The sequence below is a fragment of the Macaca thibetana genome, chromosome 4 (genome assembly GCF_024542745.1).
Source record: "Macaca thibetana thibetana isolate TM-01 chromosome 4, ASM2454274v1, whole genome shotgun sequence".
NCBI classification, from domain to species: Eukaryota; Metazoa; Chordata; class Mammalia; order Primates; family Cercopithecidae; genus Macaca; species Macaca thibetana.
Window position 1 is genome coordinate 126,677,019 of NC_065581.1, and position 26,987 is coordinate 126,704,005.

The 26,987-nt window shown below is 42.6% G+C and overlaps 2 protein-coding genes across 5 annotated transcripts in view; one reads left to right on the plus strand and one right to left on the minus strand.

The window, feature by feature from the left end:
- ABRACL (ABRA C-terminal like) overlaps positions 1–26,987 on the minus strand; it is a 564,811-nt gene that overhangs the window by 461,505 nt on the left and 76,319 nt on the right. Inside the window, exon 1 of one of the 2 annotated variants that reach the window (XM_050787439.1) lies at positions 11,350–11,353. The exons of the other annotated variant lie outside the window; for it this stretch is intronic. The gene's annotated coding sequence lies outside the window, so the exon portion shown is untranslated. Of the gene's footprint in view, positions 1–11,349; positions 11,354–26,987 lie in introns of those variants that run through there. 2 annotated transcript variants of the gene reach the window in all.
- Positions 1–26,987, plus strand: part of NHSL1 (NHS like 1) — a 217,766-nt gene that overhangs the window by 50,392 nt on the left and 140,387 nt on the right. For 2 of the 3 annotated variants that reach the window (XM_050787331.1, XM_050787332.1), the window contains exon 1: positions 13,400–17,623. The exons of the other annotated variant lie outside the window; for it this stretch is intronic. In XM_050787331.1, the coding sequence (XP_050643288.1) occupies positions 17,422–17,623 (202 nt within the window). In that variant the 5' untranslated portion in view covers positions 13,400–17,421. Of the gene's footprint in view, positions 1–13,399; positions 17,624–26,987 lie in introns of those variants that run through there. 3 annotated transcript variants of the gene reach the window in all.

Sequence of the window (26,987 nt, forward strand, 5' to 3'; positions counted from 1 at the left end):
GCCGTAGTGCACAAGCCAGCCAGGCCTCCGCTTGGCTGATGAAGACCCCAGGTGATTCTCTGGCCCTTTCCTTACATACTCTGGTTGTCTAGGGTGGGGCCCGGGTCTGTATTTTAGTAAGCACCCCGCATCATTTGGGGGAACAGGTCATTTGATATGACCCCTGGGATGCTGGCACGCCCTCTGTGCTTTCTCCTTCACACCTCACCCATACTCTCCTGTGAATGCACAGGACACACTTCTGAGTGTTAATCTCCAGGTTGTTGAAGCTAATGGATACTTGACTGCTTTCATGAACCACCCTCAGGTTTTAGTTGGATGCAGGATCCTTTGCGGGTTCCTACTGCAATTTTGGCGGGCGGGTGTTAGGATACAAATACTCCTTCCCTGATGGTCTGCCCAGCAGCTCTCTTCCCCTGCCTGTGGCTTTCTCAAGGATGGGTTGTTTTGTTCTGCCACCTGCTGGTCAACTACGGGCACTGCACGTGGTGTTGGGAGGATGGCTCCATATGGAAGGCGGGATTTCAAACATGATTTTCAGTGGGGTGTGTGGATGAGGTAAAAAGTCTTATTTTGGATGGGTGGGGATACTAACCACTATACTAACAAGAAGCCGTTAAAAGTCTTATTTCTAATAGAGCCATCTGCTCTAAGTCAAACCATTTACCCTTAATGTTACCATATAACAAAGTTAATTTCCTCTTCTCTAGAGCTTTCTTTTCACCCAAACTTAAAATTTAATAACAACAACACATTTTAAGAGATCAGGTTGCTGTGTTAATCTCAGAAGGAATGTTTTCTAATATGCCAAGTGTCTGTTCTATGGACAGATGATTCCGGTGCTTCAGGTCAGTGGTGAAGACAGATAGGTTCAAGCTCCATTTTGTTGGAGGGGTATGACCTTGGAAAATGGCTTTACTTAGGCTCAGTTTGTTTTCAGTGTAGTTGCAGTGTCATTATTTTATTTTTTATTTATTATTATTTTTGAGACGAAGTCTTGCTCTGTCATCCAGACTGGAGAGCAATGGCATGATCTCAGCTCACTGCAACCTCTGCCTCCTGGGTGCAAGCAGCTCTCTTGCCTCAGCCTTCCCAATAGCTGGATTACAGGCGCACACCACCACACCCAGCTAATTTTTGTATTTTTAGTAGAGACAGAGTTTCACCATGTTGCCCAGGCTGGTCTTGAACTCCTGACCTCAAGTGATCTACCCACCTGGGCTTCCCAAAGTGCTGAGATTATAGGCGTGAGCCACCAGACCCAGCCAGTTATTATTATTATTATTTTAAACTGTGCCTGGTTCTGAGTCCCAACTTTGCTGATGACCTAACCCTGAGAATTAATTTCTAAGGATTTTAAGGAGTACCTGCGAGGTGCTGGGCCACACAGCGGTAGACTGCTGAGATGTGATTCCTGCCGCCAGGGGGCAAGCATCACCGCCAGCACATGAGCTTTCTGGTTCCATTTCCTCATCTGTACCATGAAAGTGTATGATGGGGCCGGGCGCGGTGGCTCAAGCCTGTAATCCCAGCACTTTGGGAGGCCGAGACGGGCGGATCACGAGGTCAGGAGATCGAGACCATCCTGGCTAATGGTGAAACCCCGTCTCTACTAAAAATACAAAAAACTAGCCGGGCGAGGTGGCGGGCGCCTGTAGTCGCAGCTACTCGGGAGGCTGAGGCAGGAGAATGGCGTAAACCTGGGAGGCGGAGCTTGCAATGAGCTGAGATCCGGCCACTGCACTCCAGCCTGGGCAACAGAGCGAGACTCTGTCTCAAAAAAAAAAAAAAAAAAAAAAAAAAAAAAAAAAAAGGAAGTGTATGATGGGATTATCTCTAAGCTCTTCTTGGGCCCCAAGCTTCTGTAAGTTAAACAAACAGTATAAAGTGTTCAACTTGACTTTCCTAGTGACCATGGGAGGCGGTGTCTGTTGTTGTGTCCTTCTTGATGGTGCCAGGTTGTGTCCTTTTAGACTCAGAGACCCGTTGACCTTGGCATGTTCCATGGGAAGCTTCCAAGGCAGTGAATTTCAGGCTTTGCATTTGATGTGTGTTTAAACATTTTAAAATATTAGAATCAAAACAATGGCAGGCTCCTTCATTGTCTTTTAAATGTTATCGTTTGAAACATAGAATTAGCATTTCACTTGGCAGCTCTATCTATAAACAGAATGTGAAGTTTCTTAAAGATCAGTAGTTCTTAAACGTAGGATAAGAGGCTTACCTTACACAGAACACGAAGCTTCTTATTTTTGTTCTTCTTTTTTTTTTTTTTCTAGACAGAGTTTTGCTCTTGATGCCCTCCCGAGTATCTGGGATTACAGGCATCTGCCACCACACCTGGCTTATTTTTTGTATTTTTAGTAGAGACGGGGTTTCACTGTTGGAGGGGTACGCCTGTAATCCCAACACTTTGGGAGGCCGAGGTGGGTGGATCACCTGAGATCAGGAATTTGAGACCAGCCTGGCCAACATGGCAAAACCCCATCTCTACTAAAAATACAAAAATTAGCCAGGCGTGGTGGCGGGTGCCTGTAATCTCAGCTATTCGAGAGGCTGAGACAGGAGAATCACTTGAACCCAGGAGGTGGAGGTTGTGGTGAGTGGAGATTGTGCCGCTGCACTCCAGCATGGACGACAGAGTGAGACTCCATCCCCACCCAAGAAAAACACATGTGCCAAACAAGAAACCTCAAACCCACTCTACCCATAACCTGTTGAATAAGAAGCTTTTTGAAAGATGGCTCTGATGTTCAGCCGTGGTTGAGAATGAAAGCACTGACACAGTTTCAGTTGGGCCTGACCCATCCTGGGTCGTTTGTTTTTGAGCAGCACGAGGCCGTCAAACACAGGGGACTCACAGTGTCCCAAGCCCTGTGCTTGGCTCTGGATCCTAAACCCGCAAATGCTTACTGATTATCCCCTCCTTCACATTCCCCCCACTACCTTTATTAGGCTGGTGGCAAAACATTTGATGAGACTATTGATTTCTCTAGGTAGACTTTATTATGAAGCTTACCCTAGTTAAGTAAATTAGATTTTAATCTTTCCTCAGACCTCATTGTAATCTCATTATGTAAAGGGGGTCTTTTCTGGAAGTGGCTGAGCATTATATTGACATATTAATTCTTAAGTGACTTTGTTACTTCTTAAGTGATGTCACTTATTATACCTCAAGCATAGGCTATACCCTGCTATAATTCCCTATGTGCTGAATAACTGGTGTTGGACTCTGTTATAAATTAAAGATTTTGGGCTGGGCGTGGTGGCTCATGCCTGTAATCCCAGCAATTTGGGAGGCCAAGGTGGGCAGATCACTTGAGATCAGGAGTTCGAGACCAGACTGGTCAACACGGTGAAACCCTGTCATTACTAAAAATATAAAAATTAGCTGGATGTTGTGGCAGGTGCCTGTAATTCTAGCTATTTGGGAGGATGAGGCAGGAGAATCTCTTGAACCTGGATAGTGGAGGTTGCAGTGAGCCAAGATTGCACCACTGCACTCCAGCCTGGGCAAGACCAAGACTCCATCTAAAAAAAAAAAAGATTTTGACACTATTAACTCTTTTTTCTTACTTATTTGTTTTTGTTTTTAGAGTTGGGGTCTTGCTCTGTTGCCCAGGCTAGAGTGCAGTGGCACAATCACAGCTCCACTGCAACCTTGAACTCCTGGGCTCAAGTGATCCTCCTGTCTCTGGCTCCCTTGTAGCTGGAACTGTGGGCATTCACCACCACACCCAGCTAATTTTTAAGTTTTTTTTTTTTTTTTTTTTGTAGAAACTGGGACTTGCGGTGTTTCCCAGGCAGGTCTTGAGCTTCTGGCCTCAAGCAGTCCTCCCACCTCACCTCCCAAAGTGCTGGGATTACAGTTGTGAGCTAACTTTCCTTGCCTTTTCTCCCTGTTTTGAAATGTAGCTCACTTTTAACCAAGCGTTTTCTTATCAGCTGTAATCAGTGATGTGTATTTTATAGAGCGATTCAGTGCGGTATTTTTCTTCTGTGTTCATTTTTTTCCCCCTAGAAAAATTATCAGTGAAACAAACTTTAGGATGGAACATGAGAGAGAGAGAGAAGTTTGACCAAATTTGGAGTTTTCAATTTTTTAAATTTTTCAGTCATTTAAAATAACTGACATTCCTTATGAGATAAGGTAGCTATGCTTGTGCTCTTTTTGTAGTAATTTCTTTTAAGTTGCCGGAATTCCACACTTTTCTTTGAACCATTCATTGCCTGACATCCTGTGAAGAAAAATATGCCTCACAACTAGGTGAAATGACACAAGCTGGTCACTTTTAGAATTGTATTATTACAGGTGAGACTTGGGTGCTCACTTCTTTTCCTCGTAATTCTGGCATGAGTGAAATATCTCCCTGATGGGAAATATTTCCTGATGGAATCTGACTCTCATTCCCAGCTCACCTCCCGCTCCCTGTACACACCAGGTGTAACTAATCATCTGTGCTGGTCCACCAGCCACATCTATTTCAAGGACTGTTCCTGCTGTTGCTGAAAATAACCTCTCAGTTACTGAGTGCTAATAATGGGCCTTTCTCACTTAGTTTTCATAACAACTCTAAGAAATAAAGGCCCGGGTGTCTGTAGCATGTCGGGGTTCAAGCAGAGAAATGAGAGCCAAGGGTAAGTACAACTATTAAGGCCCTGGGGTCCTTACCCACACAGGTGCATTCTGTGGCAGCTCTGTTGTAGTTCTTCCTGTGTTTCAGGGAAATGCCTGCGTGACTGGGCTGGGAGGAGGACAATTAGGAAGGAGAATCTCTGGAACAAATGTCTCCATTTGTGCTTGCCAGTTTCCATCAGTCCACTCCAGTCTGCCATCAGTGGAAAGGGCATGGTGTTTACTTTGTAGAGGTACTTCGTCCTTCTTTGACGTTCTTCTTGATGGCATATCTTCAAGTAGCCTATTATGGTAATAGAAGTTGTCTTGGTTTAACATACCTGGTTTTGATCCTGGGGAACAAGTGTTTCAACCTCAAATTTCTGAGTGTCTTAAGTGTTCTTTAGGCCTTTTGTTCTCTGCATTTCTCCTTATCAGATGAGTTCATTACTTTAGGACTGTAACAAAAGTAATCGCACAGGGACCACTGAAGTAGTCATTGTCAAATTGGATTCCCCTTCACTAAATAGCTCTTCTACTCACGGATTTTGATGACTGTTGGGAGAGTTGCAGTGCACGTGGCTGTAAAAATTTGTTGAGCTGAAGAGAAAAATATACAAAGATAAAGTCATCTTAAATTTTTTAAGTTTTAAAAGAGTGAAATTTTAATAGACAGTATGTGAGAGAAACACAAACGTCTATGCCCTTAGTCAGATTTGCGGATTGAATATAGAGACATAGAGATCAATTTTTAGATATATCCAGCTGTGAAGTGTTCATTTAATTACATAAACAAGGTTGTAGGAAAAGGATCAGGTGAATTAGTTTAGTTGCAGAGTGAGTGGAAAGTTTTTAATATTATTTTATTTGTTTATTTACTTGAGATAAAATCTTGCTGTGTTGCCCAGGCTGGAGTGCAGTGGTGCATTCATAACTCACTGCGGCCTCAAATTCCTAGGCTCACGTGATCTTCCTGCCTCAGCTTCCTGAGTAGCTGGGACTATAGGCAAGCACCACCACAACCAACACATTTTATTTTTTGTAGAGACGAGGTGGGAGTTGGGGTGTGGGGAGTGTCTCACTTTGTTGTCCAGGCTGCTCTCCAACTCCTGGCCTCAGGTAATCCTCCCACCTTGGCCTCCCTAAATGCTGGGATTACAGGTGTGAGCCACTGCACCTGCCATGTTTTTGTAAATAAAGTTTTATTGAAACCCAGCTACCCTCCTTTGTTTATGTGTTGTCTGGCTGCTTTTTTGTTACAATGGCAGATTGAGTAGTTGCAGTAGGGACTATAGAGTTAGCAAAGCCTTAAAATATATGCTGTCTGGCTCTGTATCTAATCAACCTTTTTATGTGGGGGAATATCAAAGGAGATCCAGTAAAGAAACTTGAGTTCATCTGTCAGGAGAGAGTTGAACATGACGATAAACAGCATATGATGGACCAGTGCAGTTTAACAAACATCAATTTAGTGCTTACTGTATGCTGGGTCCTGGGCACACGGTGACAAAAGCCTCAGTTCTTTCTCTTGGGTGGTTTACAGTCTGGAATGGCAAATGCATAATTTCAGATGCCACAGGTGAAGCACAGCATCTCTCTGTGTGGGCTGTTATGGGGACACATAGCAGGGGTACCTCACATAGCCCAATCCCTGAGGTCAGGAGTGGTGTTTTTGGAGCCTTTAACCCTTGGTAATTTGCCCAAGTAGGTGCCTGTGGTAGATGACATTCAGAAATATTCACCCCTTGCCCCCACTTCCTTGGGCAAGTGGAGTTAATTCCTTGCCCCGTGATGCTGGGCTTGGGCACATGACCTGCTTTGGCCAGTGGAATGTGAGTAGCCCTCTTGCCTAGGAAGCTTCTGCAGCTGAGCTGGTGCTCTCTGGTGCCATTGCCATGGAAAAGACAAGCTTGGACTGGCCTACTAGTCCTAGGAGGGGGAGGGACACCTGGAGGTCACCGCCAAGGTGACCAGCCATCCTGGTGTATCCAGGACTGCCCGCATTTTAAAACTGCAGTTCCATGTCCCAGGAAATTTCTCATTTTCGGGCACACAGGGACAGCCACTTTGGAGCATAGCCACTCTCAGCCGAGTTCAACCGAGGTTCACTACCCTCCAGATGACCCACTAGCTCTGAGAAATTGTAAGTGATGACTGCTTTAAGCCACTGGGTTTTGCAGGAGTTTGGGGGGCAGCAATAGTTAAGTGATACAGGACCCAAAAAACATTTGCTTATTTAAATTGAGACAGCTCCCGGCAGAAGTTTTGAAGGGTGAGTAAAAAGTAAAGCCGGTGGAAAAGATGAGGAATGTTCCAGAGATGGAGGAGATAAAGAGTCAAGGGCCTGGAGGCGTGGAGCATGGTATGCCTGGTGGTGGGGAGGACAGATTGAAGGTGCACAGCCAAAAGCAGGTCGCCCGGTTCCCAGGGCATGGCAGTAGCCCAGGGGAGACACCCGCAGGCAGTGGCCCTCAGCACAGAGGGAAGGCTGTTGACTTGGGGTTGGGTGGATGCTCAGCTCAGGACCTTAGGTGAGATACTTCATCACATTCTTCCTCAGTACCTTCACCTATCAAATACATCTACACCACCGAGATGGCAGCAGTGATCTGTCTAGAACAGTGTGACAGAAAGCCAATGGGTCATTATGACTGTTTGCTTACTGATTTCAAAATTTTTTGAAGTTTTTTTGGTCCCATCTTTTTTTCTTTTCTTTTTACAATATTTTATATTCTCATTCATGTTCATCCAGTTATTCCCCAGGGCAAAAGGGATTTTTTTGGTCTTGAAATGGAGTGTCCTGATATTAACTGAAGATTATTTATTGTATTCCATTTACATATTCTCAGTGATTTAAAAACTACTCTTTAAATTAAGGCCACTTTGGGCCAGGCACAGTGGCTCCTGCCTATAATCCCAGCACTTTGGGAGACTGAGGCGGGCAAATCACTTGAGATCAGGAGTTCGAGACCAGCCTGGCCAACATGGTGAAACTCTTGTCTCAACTAAAAATACAAAAATTAGCCAGGCATGGTGGTGGGCACCTGTAATCCTAGCTACTTGGGAGGTGGAGGCTCGAGAATCGCTTGAACCTGTAAGGCAGAGGCTGCAGTAACCCAAGATCACGCCGCTGCACTCCAGCCTGAGCAACAGAGCAAGACTCTGACTCAAAGGAAAAAAAAAAAGTAGAACCTCAAAACTTCTCATTTTTTCCCCCTTGTCAGAGCATTCTGATGTGACAGAGCAGACTATAAGATTCAGAAAGTAAGAGCCAGAGGCCACACCAGCCCAGTGTCACTGCCTCACAACACTTGGTATAAATGCTTGCAGATCCTGCTTTGATTTTTTTTGTTGTTGTCAAAAATTCCTTTTTTTTTTTTGAGACGGAGTCTCACTCTGTCACCCAGGCTGGAGTACAGTGGCGTGATCTCAGCTCACTGCAACCTCAGTCTCCTGTGTTCAAGCAATTCTCCTGCCTCAGCCTCCCAAGTAGCTGGGATTAGAGGCAGACACCACCATGCCCAGCTAATTTTTGTATTTTTAGTAGAGACGGGGTTTCACCATGTTGGCCAGGCTGGTCTCGAACTTATGACCTCAGGTGATCCTCCCACCTCTGCCTCCCAAAATGCTGGGATTACAGGTGTGAGCAACCACGCCCAGGCCTGTGAAAAATCTCTCTAAATTGCCAGTTGTTGGCAACTTAAACTGCCTCTACTCATTCCCTGTTAGATCTAGTCTTCCAAACTTTTGCTTTTATAAACAAACAAAAAAGGACTGAAAAGGAATTAGAAAACTAGAAAAGTATAAGAGTGCAAAAGATCTCCAAATTCTTACAAAATGAACAGAAATGCTTAAAGATAGAGCAGGTTGCAAAACTCCCATTGGTACTCCACTGCATCAGTTTCCTATACAGCTGCTCTAAAAAACCACCGCAAACTTGGTGGCTTAAAACAATGGAAATTTCTTCCCTCATAGCTCTGGAGGCCAGAAGTCTGAAATCAAAGTGTTGGCAGGGCTGCACTCCCTCCAGAGTTTCTAGGGAAGATCCTGTTCTTTGCTGCTTCCAGCTCTAGTGGCTGAATCACTTCGATCTCAGCCTCTGTGGTCACATTGCCTTTTCCTCTTCTGGCTGAAATCTCCCCCTGCTTCTCTCTTTGAAAGGACACATGTGATTGCATTTATAGCCCACCCAGCTAATCCACGATAGTATCGATAGTATCCGCATCTCCAGATCCTTAACTGAATCATACCTATGTATCTCTTTTTCCCATGTCAGGTAACATTTATAGATTTCTCTCCCTCCACCCATGCTAATACTTAAAGAATTGGTAATTATGGGGCGATTAATTTCCTACCAAGTCATTATGTTTGCCAAATGATTGTGTTGGCCAAATTCAGTGGTGTACTGGAGCCAGCACATACTGACTGTGGGAGCCAGTTCTTAAATTTCAAGATTTTAGCAGGCTGATTGTTAAATTGTTGGTGACTTGAAAGTGGCCATGGTGGGAGCCTTTATATCATGGAAATTGGCAAATATGTATTAAAAGTCATGACTTCCCACGTCCCTCATCCCCGCCTCAGAGAGCCAGTTTACTAGCACACTACTGGTTGACTAAATCTCCCAACCACTAGAAAACTCAGCTAGAGAGCACATCTCATCCTGAAGAAATTACTGAAGCCCAGAGGCTTGACTCGGGCCTACTACTTGTTTCTTGCATTTGTTTTTTTGCAGTGTATTGAAAGTAACTGTGCATATCTGTCTTCTACAACACATTTAATACTCCTCTAGGGCAGGGCCCTATCTTTTTTTGCTTTAGAATCAGCCTCCCTGGCCCATCTCCTAGCATAGAGATCAATAAATATTTGAACTGATCCCTGTAACTGGGATTACATTTGCTATTTCTGGAGGTGACACACATACTGATGCATAGCTGCAATAATCCTAAATATATGTTTTTGCATTTCTGTCTCTTTCCTTGTTTGGAAACATACTCGATGTTTTTGCTGACTGGGTGCTCCTGATTAATTTTAGTTACTTTATATTCAATTCTGTTAATAAATCATTAAAAGTAAGATTTATCTGCTTCACTGGAAATCACTGCTTGTATCAAGCAATGTGTCACATGTATTTAGCATGTAGGCGTAGCACAGTAAAAGTAGGCTGAATTGATAAAATGTCTGTTAGAAGTCAGATATATTCAGTGTAAGCACTGTAGCGCCATTGCGAGTATAGTTTTAAAGATAGAGTTAAATAGAATAAATGCTTTAGAAGGTCACGTAAGGTCGATTGGAAAATTCTTTGTAATTTCTTAAACATCTACTAGGAAAAACTGACGTAAAAACATTTTTCCACTGGCATGGAGCAATTCAATTCACCTAGTAGAACCCAGCAGGTCCCAGCCTGTGTGTGGATTATCACGTAGAATGTGGGCTGCTTTTTGATTTGGCTCACTGTTGATTGCACTGGGCTGGCCTGGAACATTGGATTCGGAAGTTTTGGTGGATGGAAGCAGTGAAGATGTCCTAATAAATGAAGGAAAGCATACGCCTATCAGTTAATAACCTTCTTTCTTCCCAAAGTGAAACAGTATGGCCATATGGATGGGGTTTTATTATTAACCCTTTAATTCAGATTGTATACTTTTTGCCAGTTTATACATTTTACTTTTGCTTTTTGTGATTTAGTGATAAAGGAGTGGTTGCTGTAAAGGCCTACTTATCTCCTTACGCTGAAACTTGTTAAGATCAAAATAAAGAGGTAACATGGAAATGACAGATGGTTCCATTTTTCACCCTGTCAACCAACATTGGCTAAATGTTAGCTGTGTGTAAGGTCTTATAAGGCAGGGGTCCCCAAACCCCGGGCTGTGGCCTATTAGGAACCGGGCCGCTCAGCAGGAGGTGAGCTGTGGGCAAGTGAGCATGACTGCCTGAGCTTCACCTCCTGTCAGACGGGCAGTGGCATTAGATTCTCACAGGAGTGCGAACCCTGTTGTGAGCCATGCATGCCAGGGATCTAGGTTGCACACTGCTTATGAGAATCTCATGCTGCTGATGAGCTGAGGTGGAACAGTTTCATTCTGAAACCACCCCCTACCCTGCTGTCCATGGAAAAATGGTCTTTCACGACACTGGTCCCTGGTGCCAAAAAGGTTGGGGACCACTGCTATAAGGGACAGGAAGATGACAGATGAGCTCCCTGGCCTCAGAGGGCATTATAGTCTAGCACTGTGCTAACTTAAACCTGGTCTGTGCACTAGCATCACTTGGGCACTTCTGGGAGTTCAGAATTTCAGTCCCTTCCCCAGACCTGAATCACACTCTGCATTTCAATAAGCTCTCCTGTGATTTTAGATGCTTAATACAATTTGCAAAAAAAAAAAAAAAAAAAAAAACTGGTTGAGTAGATAGAAAAAAATAATAACCACAGTGATCACAGGAGAGGCTATAGGAAAGGTATCAAGAACAAAGGAAGTTATTATTTTTAAAAAAATTATTTATTTGGAATTTTATTTTGATCTCAGAGTAAGTTTGCCCTTGGTCTTCTTGTATCAGAAGAATCTCAAAGTTGATGCCGTTTTAGGGTTTCTTGTAATCTGAACCCCTTAGACTGGGGACATTTTCTTGGTGAAAGTTGGTGCAGATGTCGCATTCTTGGTTGTGTACTGCTTACCAAGCCTCTGACGTCCATGTTCTCTGTCAGTGGCGGCTTCTGTACCGGCGACATCCTTTATCCCCTCGCACCTCAGGGGACTGAGAACAATAATCTGCCATATTGCTCCTGTATCAAGTGATCCCATGGGGACAGTGCGGCTAAGGCTTAGGATGTCAGATCTGTTCGCCCTTTGCAGGCATGAAGACTTTGAAAGGTGGGAGTTGGGCTGGTGGTGATACATATGCATAAATGTTTGTGTTGAGTCTTTCCCTTTGAGGGGAACAGCACTATTAATTCCATTGAAGGCACTGTGGCTTTTAAAGCCAGGGTTTAATGAGAAGTCAGTGCTTTTCCTTCTTTTAAGTATTAAAGCAGTGGTAGTTGTGGGCAACCTGAAAACGGGACCAGCTCTGAATAGGTGATTAGCTGTGTTTTGCCTTCCATGACTTCTTTCTGGAGTACAATCACTGGTTCCATTCCTTGGTGGGTGGAAAGGTGGATAAAGGAAGAAGGATTTAATGTACTATGGGGAGTGTGTTTGCTGTGGTCCTGGGGGTAATACGATTTGGTGGTTTTGTTTTTCTAGTTATAAATATCTGGCTCAAAGTATTTACTTTTGATATTGAGATAAGCTTTCATTATTCGTGTGTACAAATTACCTCATAGAAAGATTTCCATTTAAGTCTACTGTTAAATTATTCACAGGAGATGATAGTTGGAAAACCTACTGTACCCTGTCCTAAGCTAAAGGCCCCTGTGGGTTGTCCGGGTGACTCATGCGGTAATCTGATGAGAGGCACACTTCACTGCTCCCAGCCCAGGCAGGGCCACTCAGAATGTGACACCATAGAGAGCAGTCCTCCTCTCTGCTCTATGTGATTCTCTTTGCACCTTTGTCTCTGTTCACATGCCTTCTGTTTATGCGCCTCACTCCCAGTCAAACCAGCCAACCCCAGCTGCTCTCGCAATCCAGCCGTGTTTTCCCATTGATTTCTAACTTCAGGGTGCGACCTCTCTTGTTCTCTTCTCTAGGTTTGACAGGGCAGGCAAGCTACACATGGAAGTGAAAAGTCACAGTGCTCATTTGTGGCCTGTGAGGCCAAAAAACTGATGGCACTTGAAATTAGTTCCTATTTTTGGCTGGCAGTTTACACAGATGGCGAGTAGAGCAATTACATGCCTGGTTGCATTGAAAGGTTTGTCTAATCCTGTATCTTGTCCTCTTTAACACTTTTTATTAAGTCTCCAACTTTCATTTATGATAAATTCCTTTTTAAGGATGCAGTATATGTTGAAACATAAAATATTGCGTCTTATGGCAAGAACCTTCCAAACATATCAGTCTGTTCCTTTGACTCTTGGTAGAAGCACAAATAAATCTTTCCAAATTAATGGGCATTTGACTTAGGAATTCCCAAAGGAGATGATTCTAGAACTTCCTCTGGTAATTTATTCTGATGCCTCCAGTTTTTATAGTTAACTTTTCCTTAATGTATTACTTACATCATTTCTGAAATATATAGAGTAATATAGAGTAATTTCTTGTCCCTTTGTCAGCAGTGACGGGTAAGTGACCCTCAAATGCAGAGAACTTAATATAAAAGATTCTATTGATCATAAACGTGGTGTAAAGATCCACCTGGGGGTCATTATGCAGGGTCTGCTCCTCCAGCCATTTCAACCCTGGGGCTTCCATCCTGCTGGTGAAGGAGATGGGTGCTGGCCAAAGGCAGCTGCGACAAAGCCCTTCCACAGAGGCTCTGCCTTTTATTCCGTGAGCCCTCATTAACTCCCACTAAACATGTAATTTAAACAATCCTGTTTATTTGATTCCTAAGGCCTGAAGCTCAGCAGTGGCAAAGTGGTAGGAAGGGAGCAGTTATTGGCACATGTGATGACAGCAGAAGTTCGAATTTGACAGCCTGACAGTGAGAGGGGAGGGGGCAGCGCAGCGCGGTAAGGAAGGCGGATAAAATCTGTTCAGCACGTCTGTCCCACATGGGGACAAGGCAGTCTAATGTAGATTTTCTTGTGGAAAAATAGCTACATTAAGATGTTTTCATTACTTCGAAGATTATAGCTGAAGTTACTTAAAAAAAATTACTGTAAAAGTAGGGATTTGTGGGTGGGGAACGGTGGGTCATGCCTGTAATCCCAGCACTTTGGGAGGCTGAGGTGGGCAGATCACCTGACATCAGGAGTTTGAGACCAGCCTGACCAACATGGCAAAATCCAGTCTATACTAAAAATACAAAAATTATCCAGGCGTGGAGGCGCGTGCCTGTAGTTCCACCTACTTGGGAGGCTGAGGAAAGAAAATTGCTTGAACCCAGGAGGCAAAGGTTGCAGTGAGCCAAGATCATGTGCTCCAGCCTGAGGGACAGAGTGAGATTCTGCCTCAAAATAAATAAAGAAATAAATGTAGGGATTTTCCATGGCAGGGTTATTGTGAAGATTAGCAATAATATACAGGAAGCATATGGCACAAAGTAGCCTTGGACCTACTGCCGGGAGGGGTGATTGGTATGGCTCTTGGGTTGATAATCCACATAACTAAAATGTAGGGCTCATCGTGGTTGCTAAACAAATATAGCTTGAGTCAATATAGTAGCTTCTTAAGAAGCCCACTTAGGATGTTCTCAGCTAATTAGAGTATATATCTAATATGCAGAGTTAAAATCTAAATATTACCTACAAAGCTGATTTAAACCATTATATTCTCTTGACCAACAGGAACTCTGATCCAGTTGTAAAAGTAGTTAATTTATTTGACTTTCTTACATAAATGAAGATTTAATAATCAAGGCCCAATATAACAGAAATATGCACTAGCCAGTAGACAGAGAACTGGTTATTATGCAAACGTATCCCTAGGCCTTATGATTTGTGGGTGCACGGTTTCTGGAAATCTGGCATAAGTGGGCACTTACTTTGAGGGAGAGTCATAAGTCTAGTCCCCGAATGGACTAGTTATTGTTTTTGGCTGCTTGGCAGGAAATGTTCCTTTAGCTTCTCCTATTAAACCTTTCCTTGATGTATACAGGGATGGGGACACTAGAGGAAAACACGCCAGTTACTAATGACACCAATTGACCTTTGCTGCTGTATGTATGCACACTCCACGGAGGAAGAGTTGAGGAAAGCGCTCAGCAGCCCTTCTGGTAAATACAGAACAGCACTTGGGCCGGGCACGGTGGCTCACATCTGTAATCCCAGCACTTTGGGAGGCTGAGGCGGGTGGATCACCTGAGGTTAGGAGTTCGAGACCAGCCTGACCAACATGGAGAAACCCCATGTCTAGTAAAAATACAAAATTAGCTGGGTGTGGTGGCACATGCCTGTAATCCCAGCTACTCAGGAGGCTGAGGCAGGAGAATCACTTGTACCTGGGAGGCGGAGGTTGTGGTGAGCCGAGAGCGTGCCATTGCATTCCAGCCTGGGCAACAAGAGGGAAACTCCATCTCAAAAAAACAAAAAAAAACAAAAAAAAAAAACAAAAAAAAAACAGCACAAGGTTTAAGCATATATATAATTTTTTGTTTTTCTTATTTATTTTTTGAGACAGGGTCTCATTCTGTTGCCCAGGCTAGAGTGCAGTGATGCAACCACAGCTCACTGAAGCCTCAATTTCCTGGGCTCAAGTGATCCTCCTCCCTCAGCCTCCTGAGTAGCTGGGACCACAGGCAAGTACTAACATGCATGACTAATTTTTTTTTCTTTTTTGGGGGTATTATTTGTAGACACAGGGTTTTGCCATGTTTCCCAGGCTGGGCTTGAACTCCTGAGCTCAAACGATTCATCTACCTTGGTCTCCCAAAGTGCTGGGTTTATAGACGTAAACCACCATGTCCAGCCAGATATTTTTAAATTAAAAATGCAGCCGTAGAGAGTAGGGAGAAGAGAATTGTGTTTATTGCTTGGGTTCCATGGATCCTTTGAGTGTGCACAGATGTGTGGCAGGGGGTCTCGTGAACCAATGAAATGGTAAACAGCATTTGGGACATTAATGGATTTTTCTGGTGAGATGGTCGTTTTTTACTTTTCCTTTTATATTTTGAGACTCTCAAAAAGTGCTTCCTACTCAGAAAGAAGAGAGTGGATGTTTGATGTTAGCCACTGGTGTTATGCACAAATATTTTACCTTTGCCTTTACAGTGGTAGTCAAAGTGGAGATATTATTCCAATTAATAATTGAAATAGACCCAGAGCACTTGGTGATATAGCAAGCATCCCTGGTAAGTGTGTGAATCTCTGATCCCAGTGGTGTCAGATGCAGCCTGCTCTTCATTACTGACTCCTCTATGTGACATTGGGTATGAACATACTTTCTCTGGGCCTGAGCTTTCCTATCTGAAAATCAAGGAGTTTAAACTATGTGATCTCAAGGACTCTTTTAGCTTTTAAACTGAGGCTGCTTTGTAGCTTCTCCCTTAGTAGTACCTGTTCTCTGTCATTATTTACATGGTATAATATGAACTGCCCATCCTAGGAAAACTTTGTAGAACTTCTGACTATCTTCTACAAGTGTGGCTGTCCCAGTAAGCTTGTAGAGCCTTTTTCTTAAAATCTCAGTGAATTTGAGTAGATGTATGATGCAAAATCCTTGTTTTAAAATTTTTAATCAAAGTTTATTTTCTATTGCAGTTTGTTAGGTTTAATGTATTTGATCGATGCTGAGTAAAGCAAAGTGCTGCGAGACCTAGTTCTCTACTTGTTGCTTATTTGCTTTACTCCAAATAACACTTGGGGGAAGGAGATGCCGACCCAAGTTTCTATGATAGAAAGTTGCAGGGACTTCGAACACCCCTATGACTATGCAATTGCAGTAAGTTAGCCTTGGGTGAAATGCTACACCCAAATGCATTGCAACTTATGGCTCTAGGTAGTTTGCAGAGGAAGCTCAGGGCTAGAGCCTGCAGCTAAGTGCCACTAGTATAGCTCTCTGATGACTCTTTGTGATAGGATGATCATTCAAGATTGGAGAGGAATAACCCCCAGGGGCTCCCAGTGATAGGGCAGAGGAGAATCCTCAGTCCCACACTCTGGCTGCTGGTGACAGGCAGGAGTGACAATAACAGGTACAATAATGGCTGCGTTTCACCTTTGTTGGAAGCTGGGGTCCATTATATTCTCTTTGGAAGTATGTTTCCTTAAATGATGGACATTCCTAAATACATCTAGGAATGTTGGATGTATCTATATTTATATACTGTATTAAGCCCCTTCTCAAAATTGTAGTTTCAGAAGTATGGTTTGATAATTAATAATCAAGTTCTTTTTCTTTATGCCCAGAAGTCTGTATGCTGCACAGACTTGCATACCCCTAACTGCGCTAAAGTTCAGAAGTTTGAGCTGCCACTGAAGTATTGACTGTGGAGAGGCGGAGTTTTCTGTCTCCAATGAGGTGCCTTTGGTGTCAGGAAAGCCTATCATCTTTCGCAGGAGTGCTTGCTCTGTAATCCAAGCAATAGCCACGCAGCCAGTTTTATTGTTTGCGGAGTCCTGCGGCTCTTAACGAGCGCTTCATAGACGGGAAGGAGAGCAAGTGGGCGGTTTATGATTCTGCCCTGTGCTGGGGCGAGTGAGCTGAGCTCTTTGATTTCTCCCAAGTGACCGTGTGGGTGAACTATAAACTGGGTGCCTGGCTTGACCCTGAATCTTTTTCTCTAGGGCGAGGAGTTCCTTCTTTCTGCAACCGACAGCTGGCTTTCTGCCCTGGTGGGGAAAGATGCCCAGGAGTGGAGTAGGATTACAGTTTGGGATGCTAGGGACACACCAAAGAGTCGGAGTGCCCTGGCTTTGTGTTTTGCAAAGTCCTGACAAGTGCTCCTGAAATGAACACCCTGTTTCATTTTTTAAATTATACTTTTATTTATTTATTATTTTTTGGCCGTGGATATCGCTGATCTAGAAACGGAGTCCACAGTGTGGCTAGGGTAAAACATTTTTCTTTTCTTTCTTAATCCCTCCTTTTCCCTTTCTTTTTAATTGGGTGACACAGAAGCCGTCTTTTTGGATAATGCCGTGCCTGACTATCAGCGTTGTCTAAGAGGGAAACAGCAGGCGTGTGGAGAGGACCTGGGCCAATGCAAAAAACCCAGCGTTTTGTTTGCTGGTCTGTTCTTTGTCTCTAGTTGATTTTGAAAAGAAGATGAAAAAGGAAGGCTCTTCAGGTTCCTTCAGACTCAAGCCGAATGCAGGTTCTCTCTCACGTGCTGTGAGTTGGATAAATTTCTCCTCCTTGTCCAGGCAGACAAAGAGGCTGTTTCGCAGTGATGGAGAGCTCTCGGTTTGTGGGCAGCAGGTGGAAGTGGATGACGAAAACTGGATATACAGAGCCCAGCCCAGAAAAGGTGACTCGATTTTTTAAAAATTTAAACATTTGAAAAAGTTTGTTATGTAGAATTCTTTGTTTCTATCACTCCCCCTTCATGATTTTTGCCCCCATTAGGAGTTTCTTTTGAAATGTTTGTTTTTGTATTGGAATTCAGCGATTCAGCTTGAGCTTGTATCCTGTATCATTCAAAGAAGGATAAAGTAGCTGTTATTTGTTCTTGGCAGCCTCCCTCCCTCCATCAGAGCCACATGCTCATGTGACTTATGAAAAGTTCAATGATAAACCACCACCCCAAAGAGAATCTCCTGCCCTTATAGCAATCTGGGGCTAGAACGTGGAGCTCTTGTAAAACTGCACTGAGAAAACTTCAGGAATCGTACATAGTCTTCTTGCATCCTTCTTCTAAGATTGATGAATTACATGAATGCTTGAATTAAGCTGGTGTTGGGCTATGACATCAAGGAAAATGAACACGCGAGGGGCTTAACCCTGATAAGTTGGTCCCAAGGAGTTTTTGGATTTTTTTTTCTCCTTTCCTTCTTTTAACCAGAGTTTTAGTTTTCTATCAAGTTTCTTTTCAGATTGACGTTGACTCTGTTCTCAGGATTAACATGTTTTGCCTCCAAGATGAAAAAAAAAAAAAATACCAGTCCTGCTGGGAGAGAGGGAAACAGGTCAATATTTCTTAACATACCCCTATTTTATATTTAGATTTTCTGAGTTCTTCCTCTTGGTGTGTGTAGAGACTGAATTGTTAAGCTCTAAAATGGTTTCTGCATTCAGTGCAGTGGGTAAAGCCCAGTAGGGGAGTGCTATTTAAGTATCACAAAGGAACCAAGTCCAGACATTCCGCGTGATTGTGTTTTCCCTGTTTATCACATTCTTCCCCGTGCCAAGAGAAACCTTGCTGGAGTCTTTCAGGGACCTGTGCCTCCCCCTGCTTTGGAAAGCAGAACTACTGAAACGTGAGAGAATCAACTAAGTTCAATATGTGCTTATGAGTATAGTAATTATATTGCACAGGCTGAGTGTTAATGCAGCCCTTCTTCAGGGTGAATGTGTGTAAACTATTTGTTCTTGTCTATTAAACTATGGCACAAGAGGGACTAGCTAATAATATTTGAAAGTATCAGCTGTTTATTATATCAACAAGGTGATCAACAATGACCCACTGATTCTGAGCTTAAAAATGTGGGTTTTCAGTTCAAATGCTGTGTGATTGCCAGGCTTAGAAAAGGCATTTGTGCGTTCTGGCTGGAGTTGTATAGCTTAGTAAGTCCGTGAACTTTACTTTTCTAAATCAGGAATAAGCTGTGGTTTTGTTAAATGATTGGGTTGTAATGTTTGAAACAAAAATGTTTGAAGGGTGGATTCAGTAGTGCTGTGGTCGCGAGAGGGTATAGTTTTGATTCCTTTGGGCTTTGCCGAAGGTCGCTTTTTAGGACTTGTTTGACTTGAAGTCAACCACTGTCAAGTCTCTGTTAATGATTGTATACATGTGAGCACGAGGCTGTAGGATTTCTACTGTAGATGCTTCATCTGAATTAGCATTAAAGGAACAGAGACTGAATTTGCATGTATTAGTTTTAGTTGGGAAATAAAGCAAATACTGTACACGTGACTTGTGGAAAATAAAGAAGTCATTGTAAAGGACAGGGGTGACTTGTGAAGGGAGGACTTGCTTACGTAGCAATACAAAAGATTGTGCCCTTTATCCCTTAATGGAATAGGGGATACAGTAGCTTCATGAAGATAAATGGAAGCATAATACATGGTGTAAGTTTATGTGTTTTTTAAAAAATAATTGGGCATGAATAATATGATTTTTGACATATGGTGTCAGAGAGAATCCTTAAAAAGCTGCTTATACATCAAAATTCATGGCATTATATTCTGTTTTCACATTTGACTTACAAAAGAAAATTGGCTTCCAACTTTGACATCTTGTCTCAGGGGCATGTTATAACAGTTGATCTTTTCTCCACACAATTCCTTTCTTTGGAGAAATACAGAAGTGACATTTGTTTATGTGAGCAGATCAAAAGAGGACAAGTCTTCAAGAAAAATTATGCAGAGATGAAGTTTTTTCTCAGAAGCATCAAATAGGCTGACACTCTAGCGAGGATTATCAGGCAATACTAAGAATGCCCAGTGGCCACGTTAGGATTTGGCTGCAAATAAATATGCACTGGGAGACACACTGGTCTGATGGGAATGTGTAGCATCTTTTACATCTCTCTGCCCAGATCACACACAGCCTAATCCACCTTCCTTTCAGTTTACTCCGCAACCCCCCTAACTTACATTAACATTTTTTGATTTATACAGATTGCCAAAAACCTGCTCTCCCTCCTCCCCGCTCTCTCTCTCTCTCTCTCTCTCTCTCTCTCACACACACACACCCACCCACAACCATTATGCAGTGACAGCTCGAGGTAGGGCAACTGTAGCATAACAAGCCAGCCTCGCATCAGTGGTCCCCCTGCGGGATCTGTGGTTGGTGGAGGTCCGGTTCTGCAGCTCCTCCCCTCCAGCAGCTGCTGCCAGGCCGCACTGCTTGCCTGTTCCCTGCCCACTGTCTCCAGGTATGCTTTGCACCATTAGCCTGCTGAGCTCCTACCATCGGTGTGTTGTATGAGACACATTCAATTTCTGAAACAGAAGCTCTTTTAATAGGGAATTTCTATGCTGGATTGTTATCAGGAACATGAAAATAAAGTTTTGAAGTGGTTACCCTTATGGATATCTTTCGGTACAACAAACCAATAGCTTTATGATTTAATGTCAAGAAACTAAGGATAAAATTATAGTGCTTGAGATTCTTCTTTCTTTTGAGAATCTTTTTTAAGATTAGAAGCTACTAGTATGCATTTTCTAATTAGACTACTGTTCCTGAGCTTAAAAAGTAATTACAAGATACATATTGATAGGTCCAAAGCAGCCACCAGTAAGCATCTGTATGTTTTCTTTTGTATGTGTGTTTGACAGCACACTACAAGTTTCAAAATTCTCTTGAATCCCCGTTTATACTCGGAGAGGTAAGAATGAATTGGGTAACAGCAATGATCAATTCTTATATTATTAGTATGATATGACCCACTGCAGTAGTAGATGAGGTTTTAACTTAATTAGCCATACAAATTAAGGGCGTGAATCAGTATCTTCTTTATAGTAAAAAAGTGGAATGCAGTGGTAGATGAGACAATATGTAACTTTTCATGTGAAGTTGTGAGAGCATTTATTGGTGGAATCATTACTGAACACTATGTGCAGGGTACAAAGAAAGATAGCACTTAGGCCCTGAAGTCATGGAGTTCATGCTTAAATGGAGAAGCAGATAAGACATCTAAAGTGGGGGTTTAAAAAGAGAATGTAGGATAATTGTGAAAAAGTGCAACACGATGACCTAGATGAGAAGGTCCGGATAAGAGAAGGTCCAGATAAAGGAAGTTTATCCGGAACATTTTCATGTTTTCATGGTCTTCTGACTGTTAGCATTTAACTGAACAAGATTTAATGAGTACCTGCTGCTTTTCTAGCACTGTGGAAGGTCCTTGAGGAAAACTAATGACTAGTAGTATTTATTCTGTGCTTCCCCTTTCTTGCTCACTCAAATAAAACTGAAAGAGGTGGAGTCATAATGGGGTGTTTGTCCTCTCATTGAGCAGAGCTTGTTTTGTTGTATCCTCAGCTCTCCATTTAGCTGGGCAGAAGCGTGATTGATGATCCTGGTATTGACAGGTCAGCAGATAGAGAGGGCAATTGACATGCAAAGCCTTGCTTCAAACAATGTTTTATCCTTTCCTTCTGGACTTTATCATACAGACTAGTAATGTTACCAGCTTGGAATCATTTGAATGTCAGTGCCCTCCCTTCTCAGCCACTACAAAAATGGCCGGAGAATGGCCATACTAGGTATCAAGGGTAATGAATAATCCATATACTAGATAACCAATTTTTGAGTGCGGGAGTTGGATCTATTAAAATAATTTCATCCCAATTATTCTCCTAATAAAATAGTTGCAGAAAGCAGGATCCTTGTGCATAATTAGATTACTAATGTCCAGATATTACAGTGGAGAAAAATGACATGAAAGACCAAAAGCAGCTAGGTCAAAAGTCAAGATCTTGTTTCCATGTAAATAGCTGTGGTTTATTTCTGATAATAAATTCCTTAAAATGGTGGGATTTAGGAATAGCTTCCTGGGCCAGGTGTGGTGGCTCATGCCTGTTATCCCAACACTTTGGGAGGCCGAAGTGGGCATATCACTTGAGCCCAGGAGTTCAAGACCAGCCTGGGGAACACGACGAAACCTTGTCTCTACAAAAAATAGAAAAAGTAGTCAAGCGTGGTGGTGTGCGCCTGTAGTCCCAGCTACTCAGGAGGCTGAGGTGGGAGGATCGCTTGAGCCCGGGAGGTCGAGTCTGCAATGAGCCAAGATCACACCACAGCACTCCAGCCTGGGTAACAGAGCAAGACTAGGTCTCAAAACCAAACAAACATAAAGACTGGGTCTCAAACCAAAAAAAAAAAAAAAAAACCTCCATAAAAAATAGCTTCTTTATGGCATTAAGAAAACCTAAGAAATATTGAAAAATATTGTTAAGTAGCATCACAAATTTAAGAGTGAAACAGGATCAGTAAGTTTTATTTATTCCGAGGGTTACTACATATATCGGAAAAATAGCCAAAGGAAGTTTTACCGTGGTGTGTTAACAAAAGAGATCAGTGAATGTCATGGTATTCTTCTTACTTCCTACTGAAGTTGACATTCTGTGAAAGAGACACACAGTGAGTGCCACTTAATATTTTATCTGGTTTGTTGAGACTGCCCTTTATTGACCTTTGATTATTATTATTTTTTTTCTGAAGTTGGGACTCTGTTGTCTCACTGCCTTGTTTTGTTGTAAAATGTCTTTATTTGCAAATTAAATTGTTGAAGTTCGATTTAAATGATATTTTGTCTAGTATCCTTCCTTTTTTAGTTTAAAAACTTTGTGCATTTGTTTTGAGAAGAGACATTTAAATTATGAAAAATATCTTTTTTGAAAATTATGAAAAGTATCTTAAGAGTGATAAAAGAAGCAACTTATTGTCAGGGCTTGGGTGTGGAACTGAGTAACCTGTGTTCTTTTCCATTAAAATGTCTTTGTTAAGTTACAGAAACCTTTGAAATTGATCTTTACGAACAGTTTACTTTTATTTATTTTTTTTGAGACGAAGTCTTGCTCTGTTGCCCAGACTGGAGTGTGATGGCATGATCTCGGCTCACTGCAGCCTCTGCCTCTGGGGTTCTAGTGATTCTCCTGCCTCAGCCTCCTGGGTAGCTGGGATTACAGGCACCTGCCACCACGCCCGGCTAATTTTTGAATTTTTAGTAGAGACGGGGTTTCACGATGTTGACCAGGCTGGTGTTAAACTCCTGACCTCAGGTGATCTACCCACCTCAGCTTCTCAAAGTGTTGGGATTATAGGCGTGAGCCACCATGCCTGGCCAACAGTTTGCTTTTTATAATTTTAAAAGATCTTGCATATTATTTAGGGTTAATTTTTATGTCTCATGCAATTGTTATAAAATATATTTCCATGTCATTTCAGGGTGTTTTGGTTTAATTATAACATGTTCTGTCAAATTAGAGGGGTTTGTTTGTTTCCTTTTTTTTTTTTTTTTTTTAGAGACAGGGTCTTGCTTTGTTGCCCAGGCTGCAGTGCAGTGGCACAATCATAGCTCCCTGTAACCTTGAATTCCCAGGCTCAAGGGATCCTCCCCGCTCAGCCTCCTGAGTAGCTAGGACTATCAGCACAGTGTACCATGCTTTTTGAATTTTTTATTTTATTTTTGTAGAGGTGGGGTCTCTCTCTTTTGCTCAGGCTGATCTTGAACATCTGGCCTCAAGTGATCCTCCTGCCTTGGCCTTCCAAAATGCTGGGATTATAAACCTGAGCCACCATGGCTGGCCTGGAGTTTTTTTCAAAACTACCATCTTTTCTATCAAATACTTCAGTTTAATCTCCTAAAGGTCTGCTGTGTTTGAACCTGGATGTCTGTCCTCATAGAGTTTAGGCCCTTATTGGCTCTTACATGGATTTCTAAATGATCTTCTGTTCTCTCTTGCTTTCTCCACTCTTGTTCCCCTTTCATCCATCCATGAGTCTACACTGTTTCCAGAGTGATCTTTCTAAGATACAAAAACCAGCTGGTACCAGTGGCTCAAGCCTATAATCCCAGCACTTGGGGAGGCGCAGCATTTGAACTCAGGAGTTCATGACCAGCCTGGCCAACGTGGTGAAACCCCATCTCTACTAAAAATACAAAATTTAGTTGGGTGTAGTGCATAGCTGTAATCCCAGCTACTTGGGAGGCTGAGGCAGGAGAATCGCTTGAACCCGGGAGGCGGAGGTTGCAGTGAGCTGAGATCGCACCACTTGACTCCAGCCTGGGTGATATAGCAGGCCTCTGTCTCAGAAAAACAAATAACAGAAAAACCCACAAAAACAACTGGATCACCTTTCTGTAGCTCCCCGTTGCGTACAGAATGAAGCCCACATCACTTTACATGGTGTGAAACCTTACGAGATCTGCCTCCGTCCTCTCCCCTCCAGAACTAGCATACAGACCCATTGCTTTTTCATAACTCCAGAAACTAGCACCTCACGTTCCCTCTTATTCCCTGTGCCAGGGTGCTCCAGTCACCTCCCCTGCCTGTTAACTTCCTACTTATCCTTCTAGACTCGCTTTAAAACTCTGTGAAGTCTTCTCTAACATCCTCAAGCAGAGCTGATGGCTCTTGTCTATGCTATTTCTCTGCCTTCTTCATTCCTCTCTAATTGTGTTTTTCATGCACTGGATTATGCTTACTTGTTTACTTGTCTGTGTCTTGAACTAGCCGTGACCTGTTTTAGGCCAGAGACTCAATCTTATTATTATTATTTTTTAATCACCAAGGCTAAGTGCTCAATAAATGGTTGCTGAATGGGTAAACTTAAGACATCTGGGACTCGGTTAAATGGTGCTGTGCGCATAGGCTAATGTGCTAAGCAAATACTTTCTGAATTTGGCTTAGTCCGGCTAATTTTTGTATTTTTTAATAGAGACGGGTTTCACCATGTTGGCCAGGTTGGTCTCGAACTCCGGGCCTCAAGTGATCCACCTGTCTCGGCTTCCCAAAGTGCTTATATTACACAGGCTTGGCTTGAGCCACTGTGCCCAGCCTGTTTTTGTATTTTGGGAAGATCGCTCTAGAAACAGTGTAGACTCAAGGATGGATCAAAGGGGAACAAGAGTGGAGACAGCAAGAGAGGACAGAAGACCATTCAGAAGTCCAAGTTATGTGTAGCACTGTATGCTTATTACCAGTGCTCTCAACTCTGGACTTTTTTGAGTGTAATAAAAGAGAGGGTTCTGTTTGTGGAACATAATTTCAATGGCATACTTTTGGTGTTTTCTGTTGCTTCATTCAAACTATGTACGTATCAAGCACTTTGTCTAAAAAAAAAAAATTTGATCAGGGCTGTTTTGACCAATTAGTAAAGTTGGCTTTAGTGAACAGAGAGGAGATATGGAATTAACGATGCCAAGCCTGATGAGGAGAGGCTCCATCGTGCTATTGCAATCTTTTCTTAACTGGTTTCCCTGCTTTCACCTTTGTACACACCGCTTCCCTCCCCACCAATTGGGCTGATCTTAACCTAGCAGCCTCAGTGACCTGTTAAACCTCAAACATGAAACATGTGTAATTTCACTACTTGAAACCCCTCAGGTGCTTTCCTTCTCCAGGGAATTAAATAACTAAACTTTGACAATGCTCTCTAAAGCCCTATACATTCTGCTTCCCTTACGCCATTGCCTCCTTGTGCTTCCTCCTCACTCTCTCCTCCACAGTCACACCAGCCACACTGTGAAATGGGGTAATACCTATTCATCATACATATCAGTAGCAGGTACAATTTATTTATTGAATAAATGAATGTTTGTTTAATAGATAGGCTGTAAGCCTACAAATGTGATCCGTTGTATTTAATGATACTGGCCATTGGATTGATAATCTCTTCACTATCAATAGTCAGTTGAGTCAAAAAATGTCTTTATCCTAGTGTAGACTATACTATTATGTAGAATTTCCAGTTGTAGAAGTGTCTTTGGAGTACTTGTATAACCTAAGCAACTCAAGTGGAACCTATCACTTCCTTTACGTAATCCTTCAAGGAATTTGTATCTCAGTGTTGACGTCAAATCCTGAAATGATTAAAATACTATATTGCAAGTCATGTCTGAATCAGTCAACCTACCCATAAGGTTAATAATGGCTAATATTTAGTGAATGTTTACTGTGGCGAGACACTATTATTAAAACTTTACATGAGTTCATTCATTTAATAAACCTAGTCTGGATATCATAAGTAACCAATCAAAACAATAGTTGATTTGGTAAGGAAGGGTCAGATCATTAGAACTGAAAACTGGGCAGAGAAACAGATGTGGGGAGGCAGAGAACGGAGTATAATTCTTCAGACGGAGAAATGACATTGAAAGCACCTAGGGCGTTTTGGTGTCAAGGACTTAATAACTTTTGGTTTAAGGGCAAATACTCTGCTTTGAAAATATTTGGTGCTTCATACTTCTCCTAGATTTGAAGCCCTTTGAAGTCTAGCCTGTCTTTTTCAAGTGCCTTGCACTTTGCAGATAGTAAGTAAATATCTGTTGTGAATACTTGGTTGAAGCTGTGTTGGAGGGAACCCACTCTGGTTATGGCGTGCAGAAGGGATTGGAGCATTAGAAGTTAGAACTCGGTCATCTAGGGGCTGAGAAAAGACAAAGTTCTGATTGAAGGGATTATATAGGCACATAAGGGAAAGTAGTAATGAAACCACAGATTTTCATGTTAGGCTCCCTTTTTGTGTGTGTGTGAGACAGAGTATTACTCTGTCCCCCAGGCTGCAGTGCTCTGGTGCAATCTCGGCTCACTGCAACCTCTACCTCCAGGGTTCAAATGATTTTCGTGCCTCAGTCTCCCCAGTAGCTGGGATTACAGGCATGTGCCACCACACTTGGCTAATTTTTGTTGTTGTTGTATTTTTAATAGAGACAGCGTTTCACCATGTTGGCGAGGCTGGTCTTGAACTCCTGACCTCAGGTGATCCACCCACCTCAGCCTCCCAAAGTGCTGGGATTACAGGCATGAGCCTTCACACCTGGCCATGTTAGGGTATCTTTATTAAGAGAAGTCACAGATTTTCATAATTACTTGTTCCGTTAGCAACAGCGTCTGTGATTTTTTCCAATGTATAGTTATACTTTTTCTAGCTTTGTGAACTATGGGTAGTCTTTACCTTATATTTCTGATCTCCCTAATTAAAGATTATATTTATGGCAATCACT